Source organism: Hesperophylax consimilis, chromosome 5 (genome assembly GCF_061612785.1).
Source record: "Hesperophylax consimilis isolate HC1 chromosome 5, BYU_Hcon_1.0, whole genome shotgun sequence".
Classification (NCBI taxonomy): Eukaryota; Metazoa; Arthropoda; class Insecta; order Trichoptera; family Limnephilidae; genus Hesperophylax; species Hesperophylax consimilis.
In genome coordinates this window covers 12,808,343-12,819,062 of record NC_142840.1, presented here as the reverse complement: position 1 = coordinate 12,819,062, position 10,720 = coordinate 12,808,343, and the positions used below count along the sequence as shown (strand labels likewise).

At 34.1% G+C, this 10,720-nt stretch overlaps 1 protein-coding gene across 1 annotated transcript in view; it reads left to right on the top strand.

Moving 5' to 3' along the window:
* Positions 1-8,223: 8,223 nt before the first annotated feature.
* The window catches only part of Bx (LIM domain-containing protein Beadex), a 110,776-nt gene continuing 108,279 nt past the window's right edge, over positions 8,224-10,720 (top strand). The window contains exon 1 of the mRNA XM_089631996.1: positions 8,224-8,878. Within this exon, the coding sequence (XP_089488122.1) occupies positions 8,873-8,878 (6 nt within the window). The 5' untranslated portion in view covers positions 8,224-8,872. The remainder of the gene's footprint in view (positions 8,879-10,720) is intronic.

The window sequence follows — 10,720 nt, the reverse complement described above, 5'->3', positions numbered from 1 at the left end:
CTTTTCACGCATTTCAAAGCCGCCTAATAAAACTCTAATGAAAGAATACCCGCAGAAAAATGTAATCAGAAGCCTAAATTGTGTTATTATTCCTCGTGACATAACTTGCTAGTCATATATTAATACTTACAATCAAATTTAATTCAATTAATGGGACTATTGTGCCCTTACAAAGCGGATATCAGAACTGTATCGGTTTCGAACGAGGATGAAAGAAGAAAAGAGGAAGTTTAGCGAGGTTCTGGGGGCAATGTCTATAAATAGGTGAGTGCTACGTTTATGAAAATAATAACAAAAATTAGGACTTTTCTTTGCATTTACCAATTAATTTGAGCCAATAATTCCTGTACCAATAAATAACAAAAAAAAATCAATTAAAATAAAAAAGGTTCTCTTTAAAATATATCAGTATCACTGTATTAAATTATATATAACATTTATATATTATGTACTTGAAGGGAAATGGTAGAAAAATAAGTCTTTAACAGGTGGAAAAGAGAGAATCAACAGGAGACAGCTAAAAGTGTAAACATTTACATGGTATTTTTTGGTACTTAACATTAGTTTTAGTTAAACAAATTTGTCTCCCATTGATCATGTCAATCTCTCTCTTATTTACAATTCTTTCCTAAGAGTTGTATCGCGCCCATTTCTGTGAATCAAGTCAGATATTTATGTTATACACAATGTCACACTTTTAACTAATTTATTGCTACTTTAAAATTCCTTCCGTGCGATCAATTCTTCGAATTGACGCACACCCCTTGGATCATGCTAATCTTGTTATTTGAGAGTCTCTAGCTCTATTTGTTATTTGAATAAATATAATATTAATCATCGTACCTCTTTTGTTCAATAACACAGCAATCCTAATTGTCTTTTACTAATTATGTTAAAATGGCCCTAGAGTGGTTGAATTTGTACGTGAGATTATTGCATTACACTGGCGACCAATCGAGTCTAAATTATTATTAGCTCAATTGACGCAGTTACAAACAGTGTTGTTTGTAGCTAAATAATTCATTTATTGCGTACACCATCCGTATTGTGAGTAAATTTATTAGATATATTTAAACATTGATTATACAGTATGATATTTTAGACTATTTGTTTGAGTTACTAATAAAAAAATATTATTCAGCAGGTAATGAATTGAAGGAGGCCTAATGAGAGTTGAAACATGTTACGTTATTATTTAAAGACGGTGTTTAACCCCCTTACTAATAAACGTGTTTTTAATTTTACACAGCCGATAAACAACCATTTACGATACATTAATGGTTGATCATCATATGGGTAAAATTTAATACACGTTTATTGGTAAGACCCTTAAACATTTGGTCCATGGTATCAATATTGGGTTCCAACGGCGTCGTTAGGAATACATATTTAATAGTTGGTCCACGGTATCGATAGTGTGTCCACAGATCGATAGTTGGTCGACGGTATCGATAGTTGGTCCAAGGTATCAATAGTTGGTCCACGATACCAATAGTTGGTCCACGGTATCATCAATAATGGGTTCCAACGGCGTCGTTAGGAATAAATATTTAATAATTGGTAAACGGTATCGATATTTGGACCACGGTATAAATAGTTGGTCTACGATATCAATAATTTGTCCACGGTGTTAATATTGTTTTCCAACGGCATCGTTGGGATTAAATATTTGGCTAATTCAGATAAAGTGTAATTTTTAGGGCTTTTAAGCCTTTTTGGTTCTGCTACTGATATTCCGGGAATGTTTTACTTATGTCATATACATTTTAATTACAGTTTAGCTAGCGAAGACTCTTTCGATAAATTAATAATAAAATAATTTACCGTTAAAAATATTATATTATAGGAAGTCACTGTATCGCTTATCTGAATTCTGCAAACAAATACTTTTAATTTTGAGAATGATTGAAATTAGTATTAGTAGTTTATAAACATTTTCTATATAGCCCAAATTTTTATTTCTACACTAGGCCGGTTTATATATGTAGTATTAAATTAGCTTTTAGATCAATCCTTCATAATTCTGCTACATCCTTATTAGTTACTATACCAAAGGTGTCGAGGGCTCCCACAAGCGGCGAATTACGGTCGGCGCCTCGGAGACTAATCGGGTGTTTTTGCGCCCCTGACACGGGCACCATTGCTTATCCGCACAATGGCCATTGTGGCTGCTGAATGCCCCTGATTGGGGAGGGATTGGGGTTCGAACCACGTAACAAGACCATTTCACGAGTTATACAACGCAGATACGACTACCACCGGTGAACACGGGACAGAATTCAACTGTTCCACGTCAGAAATCTTAACTTCCTTGCCTTTGAACCCTTCATAAGGATGGGTCTGACAAAAATTACAGAAAGAATCTATTTATTAATTGAGATGTAAATAAATTTATTATTTTATTTTATTTAAAGGGTTTCCTTGGTGTAGTTTAAGTAGGTACCTGTTGTGTTCCCACAAACAGGTTCTTTGTGTTAAATCAGGGATTTATTAATACTTCGCGTATTACAATGGTGACTCGATAGTCGACCTAACTAGGAGCTGGCTAAATGAGATCTGAAAACAACAAGTTTTTCTGGGAGCATTCTAACTGGTCCTGGCGACAACTGGCTACTAGCTGTCATCTTGCGGACTTCCAAGCAAGGTCTATGCACTGCCCTCTTTGAGTGCGTATATGAAGCTTTTACTTCTCAATAGTACCCTTAATTGAATTAAATTCATTCTGACACAGTGTTCCTATGACCACAAAATCGGCGATAAGCGCCATTTCTAAATTTAGGCGTTCAACAAAACGGTCCTTAATAAAAACTAATTCTCGGCCGATTTAAGCGATTGATCAAAAGCACGGAGAGAATGGTCTGTCGGGGACAATATATCGCTAATTAAATATAACGATGGTTCAAACTTCCCAATCTCATGTTTAAAGTTAAGACAAAGGAAGTCGATGATGACACAGCATTTTTTATTCTTATTATTATAAAAAAAAAAACAAATATGTTCTCCGTAGGGACTGGTGTAAACACCGCTAAAAGCCAAGTCAAATCCTAATTGGATAGTGCCGATATTTATTTCGTATTTAAAGTAGTCGACAATGAGTCAATCTGCCGAGTTTCAGTTCGATCGGATGTTGGGAAGTGGATTAATATCCAATTCCAAGATTCCATTTCATTCATTCTCTCATTTGTCATTATTTTCTTTATTAATTTATTACAGAAAAAAATCGATATTAAAATACATGTATTTAAAATTTCATGTTTGGCATATTAAAAACATGTATTCACTTTTAACTCCATTCAGAACCAAAAAAAACACCTGATTTCTGATTTCATAAAAAAAAGAAGTTGAATGCACAATGCGGTTTTGTATTAAAACGAGTTGTTTAGAGTTCAACAGCTTTGCTCTGCCAACTTTTGTGTTTTGCCTCCGACAACATTGGATTCTTCAAGACCCAAGTTTCTTGCTAACCTCTGCAAAGTATCACCGGAGAGACTGCTTAGGATGGAGAGGATAAAGATTAATTTTACTTTTATTTTTTTAATTTTATGTTTTTAAAATGTAAAATGGACATAGAACAAGCCAACGGCGCACCGCACCATTCAAAAGATGTAGATTTAAAGACCTATTGATCAACGTCAGGTTACTATTGTGTGGTACTCAACACTTTACTCTTAATGCCGTTTTATTCCTTTCACGGCTATCCGTCACTCCGTCGCTTCGCCACTGCTGGAATCGAAAAGCGCATTCATCAAAATCTTATTTACAAGATTCTGCCGATTCTAAAACGCGTTTCAATCTTCATCTGAAATCAAAACGGGGAAATATTTAAAACAAAAGTTTAAAATATGTTATTTGTTGATTTTAGGTTCGAAGATATGAGGTGCAGAGTCAAATGAGTTGAATTCACGAACGTTGTTCCCGACTTTCGATCAGCCAAGTGATTTGTTCAGTAACGTCCGAATCGCCTGTTTCCAAACATCTTTACCGTTGATTGTCTTAAATGGCCCCGCTCACTTTCATAGACAATAAAATGACATGAAAGTAAAAACTTTCAATGTTAAATTAGTATTGACGAATAAATTATTGTATTATTAATGAATATTTTTTTTAAATACTGTAATACATAAATCGATATTTTATATATATTTTTAAACAAATTTAAGTAGTTACAAATAAAGTGTTACCTTGACTTTAATGCCACCGTGTCTTGGCGTCGCGAATATTTTTCGCTCTATCGACATTTTTTATAACTAGTCATTTACTGAGGTATGCTTAATCTAGCATATTGGCTTAAAGCTTCTTTGGCGAAAGAGCGTATTTGTGCATTTGAGGAATGTTGGCTTAAATTTTGGGTCAACAGTTGATCAGTAAGATTGGGAACACCGGCCGTCTTAAAAATGTATAAGCGCGGTAAATGAAAGTGTTTTGTTTTGAGTTGGTGTTGCACTGATGAGGTGTTAAAAGTGTGATTTGGTTTGGTTTTTCTGATGGGCACTCTTAATTGAATTATTCAAGTAATTCAGGGCAATCTATCACAGAGGTGACCAATTTTTGAAAAAATCTGCGGAAATTCTACGGCTTTCCAGTTACGAAATTTAGAAATCTGTTTTAAGGAGACAATACAATCTCAATTCAATAATTAGTTTTGTATCATTGAAATAGAAGATAATCAAATGTTTTCATGTTTTGTTTGGATATATTAGTATTATCTTTTATATTAATGATATATTCAAATGATGGGTATGACCATCAAAAGGTTATCCCTGAAATTAGTTTTGATTTGAAAATATTTTGTAATAATACTTACTATCTCAACTGCTATAAAGCGGTAAATCTGTTAATTTATTTAATAAAATTACAGTTTTCGGGTTATGGAACTTCGATTTTATAGAAAAAAAAAATAAGACGAGACACTACACTATTCTCCACGATATGCAGTTATTAAATAAGAAAAATAATTATGAAGAAACCACTAGTTGATTTGTGTATGGAAGGTATGCATTTTTAATCATTTTCAATTAAAACGCATTGAAAATTTTTAATCGTAATTATTATTATATTTTATTCAAAACGAGATTCGTTCAAAGGTATAACAATCCATTAATCAAGTATAATATTACTGCATATTTAATAAAAGCACCACAATGTTTAGTAAACCGGTTAGGTACCTGGTTATTGAAAACTTTCTGGTTTGTGTGTCCAATATCTCCCCATCTTATTTATTCTGCATAGAGAATGTATGATGAAATGCGTTTTGATTCCTGGCCAATTATTATGAACTGATCCGTGCCATCCCTAAAAAGGGGCTGTGTTTAGTAGGTATTATATTAATTTTCGTACCTGCTTCGAATTTAAATTATTTAAAATTGATTGAATGCCCGGTGCAATACGCAACTAATGTTGAAAATAATAATATTGGCTTATTTACCGAGCCTTTTTGGTGGAACATCGACTGATATCAAATATACTGACCAATATCATATCATACATAAATCATGGTCTGAACGTTATTTATGAGTTTTGTTATCTGGTGGTTCATGTCTTGATATCATCATTTAAAAATACTACCTTCATCTTTCCAGTGTGAATGGATTTAGGAAATACACATTGGTCATCATAATCACGGTGTTACACGGAGAAAAATGAGTATTCCTGATTTATTAAGAATCTCTTCAAATTATTGGCAATCCAATTAAAACGGGATTCCAGACCTTTAACGAATGAATTAACAGGTTTCCTGAAAAACTTATAAATTTCGAATATACTATCACTATGTCGGAACACGTACAATCATCATGCGATTGTTCCAGTGTAAATAAAACTCCGTAAATGTATCGTAGTGTTCTTTATTGAAGAGACCTTAAAACTTAACACAAGGTATTTTTTTATTTCAAAAGAACATTTTGCTATCATTGTGGCTGCTCCATTCGTCATTTGACCAAGGTATGGTGTTGTACCCACCTACGCCGTGAACACTACCGACACGTAATAATTTATAAATATACGCTTGGGCGCTTTTAGATTATGCACCTATTTAATAATTTATATAAATAGAGTGTTCCCGTAACTACCTGATATCCGTAAGGCAGGGGGGATTGGTATAATTTAAGGTAAAGGACCCACCTCACCACAACCGATACCGGTTTGATTAAACAATCTGTAAATCATGAATAAGTTTTTAATAACTTCATAAAAGTTTTAGATTTATTGCTGTTTGTACAATTGACCCTTTAATTGAAATTATTCACGCATTATTTGGCGTAATGAAATATTGTGCTTTTTGGAGCATCGAGTTACCGTTTTTTAAGTGATATAATATTGTAACTGGGTATAGATTCTGCCATCCAAGCCGCTCGCAATCGCCGTCGAACGTACATATATTGGTCGACGATCTTATTCTTTAGTCTCGTTGAAGGTACATACTTACATACGCCAAACATCAAAAGACGTTCCACTCGACCAACGACTGGGTCGAACCACTCGTTGTTCGAGTGGAATGACTTCGTCGAGAATCGAGGCCCTGGGCGGAATTACTAGCGTTATTTCTTTTCTTGAAGTTTTAGAATAGTCATTAATTAGATGCTTTGACTTTACTGGCAACTATTGACTATTATATCATCTGTACATTAATTTATATCATCGAATATTAATTTGATAATTTATTTATTTGTCTTGAAAATAGAATTGTATGTAGATGTTAGTTGAAAGTGCAAAATACCTAGTTTTATACTATTACCAGACTAGAGAAGTATAAGTGACATAATTGTTAGAAGTGGTAACCGGACAACTCAGGACAGTGACAATACAACGCACTTTTGAAAAGTGATATAGTCATGAAATGGGATGAAAAAAACTACGTTAGGTTAGGTTAAGTACTGGATAAGTTGTCCATGACTTTATCCAGCAGAACTTTATTATTTATGATATTTTATTTGAAGTTTTAACTACTAGGGTTGCAAGTTACAAGACGAAGAAGTGTCGGGAGACTTATGTGAAGGCGTCTCAGCCGCTTGTGTGGAAGCCAATATTTATTATTTATTTATTGGATGATTTGTATAGCGCCGCTTTTGTGAGATATCACCTCAGGGGCGCCACATATTTGACCATAAGGGACTGCAGGCCTCCAAGATACTCCACGGGCCACGACAACACGACGACATTCAAGGCACAAGGGTTGGTTTTCAACCGTCGCCGTCAGCATCGCTTCTTAGACCTCAAGAAGGACATTATGTTATTAATTTGATCGTCTTTTATTATAACTTGTTTATAAACTTCTAAATAACACACGCACAAAATTAATAAAACAATAATTTTAACGTTGTTGGACCATCTAGAATAATGCTGCCCAACCTTTTTAACAGTTGGGCAAAATTGACGATTTCAAAGTCACTGGTGGGCCATTGACTACTGACGGTTCCTATTTTTGTTACTTAAGCTTTTTAATGTCTTGTTTTATGCAACAAACAAATAAACAGATTGATATTTTATTGTCGTTTATCAAAATAATAAAATAAATAGCATCTACTGCGAAATAGCGAAACAACATTTTATGTAACAAACATCTAAATCCAAGTAATTGGTACAATCAATGTGATTTCTGATAGGAGTCAGTTCAGATATTGACAGTAGCAACAAATCAGACATATGTGTTGCTCAGTTAGAGATGTGCGGTATTTATTTTTTACAAAATTAAGATTAGAAAAAAAATTTCACAAACATACTTCTAGATTCTAGAATCTTATATCTACCTACAGGTAAAAAGCTATTTTCTTTGCCCCTGTCCAACGGGTAGTTACGTCACGATGTCATTTCCCAGAGGTGAAATACAATTACCCTCGAGAATACTCAAATCTTTAATTAGTCCGCACAAAAGCTATATTAATTCGTTTTTTCTCTTTATTCAGCTAATTGAATCGCCGCCAAATGTCTACGGTTAGGTATGCTTCTCATGACAATTGACGGATTGTTCTTGTCCTCGCGTAACAAAATGCGATTTTTTTAAATTAAATTTGAATTTAGCGATTCGAACGAAACGTCATAGTCGACGCAAGCGTCCTGGCGAGGCTGCAGCGGGCGTAGTCTACCATCAGCTCTCACCACAACGTGTGGAGCGGACGGACTAGCCCAGCACAACGCAGCACTAGCGACTCTCCGCTCCGCACCGCTCCGGCTTCCGGCTCACTCCGCTCCGGCTTCATTCGTCGCGCGGCACTCCGCGACAGTCAAGCGACGAGTGCGGTCCGCCTTCCGTCTGTACACGTTCGTGCGATTCCGGACTCTCCCGATCCGCGAGCCGGCAAATACGATCGCGGGACCATTCAAGTTTCAGCGGTCGCGCTGAAAGGTCGTTGGCTCACGCCGGTTTTTATCTAAAAAAACGCTCAAACTTTGCCGCTTATCTTACGCGAACATAAAAAAAACACAAAATTTTCATTGAACTCTATGAAAGCGAAGAATGGTACTTTCTTTAGTGCAAAATAAATTGAACATTTTTAGTGACGTTTTAACATAAAATACGCGTTTACAAAGACATTCGAACAGAAATAAAAATATGTGTTATGCAATTAAAGCGATAGCTGAAAGCCAATTACTGATGAAGTAATCAAGTTAATTGGACACGATAAACATTGTACAATGAAAACATGTTTTGATATGTTGAATGAGCATAATAAACCGATACGATAGTTTTTATTGTCTACTTTGTTGGACAGTTACTTAGAGATTTCTATATAATTACACAGTGAGGACTTTGTTTGAATATAAAAAAGTTTATTTGTTTAAATCAGAGACTTGCAGCTTCATCATTTGGCAGTTCAACGAAACCGGTGGATGCAGAGGCAAAACCACCTTCAAAGATCGCCGCTATAATTATTACATGAAGGTAAGATTTTTTTTATACAATTAAAAAAAAACATATAAAGGTTTTTTTATCTAAAAGGTTGAAGTTTTATCTTATGAGTTTATAAATACTCACTTAAGGTGTTACATTTGAACCGTATAAGTTTTATCGAAGGCGATGTGAAAAGTTTTGACATTTGACTCCCACGTGGGCGTCGCGACGCTCCCAACTACGAAGTCTCGCGCGTAATAATATTATTATCCAATCCGCTACGGCACTTTACTTTTTTGCATTTCTTTTGTGATAAACTATTTTTTTAAATCATAATAGCAATTATTCTATGAGGGTGAATAATTAGAAAATTCTTTAAGGTTTATAGGTATATTTACCAGAAACAAACAGTTAACATAAAATCTATTTAGGTTTATAGGAATGTTTACCAAAAACAAAGTTAATATAAAATCTGTTCAGGTTTATAGGTATAATTTGCCAAAATCCAAGTTAACGTAAAATCTGTTTAGGTTTATAGGTATAATTTACCAAAATCCAAGTTAACGTAAAATTTGTTTAGGTTTATAGGTATATTTTAACAAAATCCAAGTTAGCGTAAAATCTGTTTAGGTTTATAGGTATAATTTACTTTTGGTTTTAGATTGTGAAAAATTGGAGAGCTACACTATTGTGCAAATTAAAAGGGCACAGAATGCAAATGAATTATTTTAGAGTTTATCCTTAATAACAATGATAACCATATACTGTATTTTGCATGGTGCCTACTTATATTTGAATTTTTAAATAGTTTTTGATTGCAAGTCAATTTCTAGATGATTTACTCATTTATAAAATGTTTTTTTTTTTAAATTTTGGTAAAGACAATAAAAATATTTGACATATATTTTATGATTGTATAGCATGTACTTTTTCTATAACATTTTCAATGCGAATTTCTAAACTACACAACAAAAACAAATAATGTTTAGTACTAAACAACTCGCCGATTGAGATACGAACTTATCACAGTAATCACACAATCTTAGACACCAGCATGACTAAAAGAAGAAGATTTTAGCCAAGGTATAATTAAAAGTCGACAAATGAATCGATAGCTCCTACATCATATGTGACACACACAGTATATCATGCACGATACCGTCGCGTTTGTCAAGTATCACGTTAAGAGGGTTCCCTTATCAAGGGTCAGTTAGCATCAGGGTAATCTCCCGTACGGAGGCTGCAGCTAGGACTAATTATTATGATCTTCTTGAGCTCTCTGCATAAATAGTCGATTCGTTTTGCTCCATCCCTCATCGAATTCTTGTTTTATTGAACATTACCTTTGATAATGAGCATGACCGGTGGCCGAGTTGACATCGCGTTTGGGTCCCACTCAGGCGTAGTGTGTTCAATTCCTCGGCTGGCTAAGTCCTCCATCACAACAAAAGCAACATTTTCTGCTTACTGTGGTGGTAGTAAGAGATTTTCAAATATTGTCAGGTTATTCGTAACCCGGGAATGTTTGTCTTTCTTAAAAAAAAATAATAATGTTATTTATTTTATTAAACACAAAACTCTAAAATAAACACATAATGTCTTCAAATTTTTATACAGCAGTTAATGCCAAAGAAATTCAATAATGAGGGATATCTAACATGCTCATTGCTGACGTAGATATAAATTAAAAGTAGATATAAGTGAAAATTTGTGGTTTTCAACATTTCCATAATGAGCTATAGGGCTTCGGAAGAACATTTTTTCTTTTAAAAATAAGTAACGACTCATATTGTCTATTCGATATTTTGCAACTGTCCAATAAGAAAAAAAGTGTAAATAACCCGAGTGAAGCCGGGTAATCAGTTTTTTTAAGTGGTAAAAATTAGGCGAATA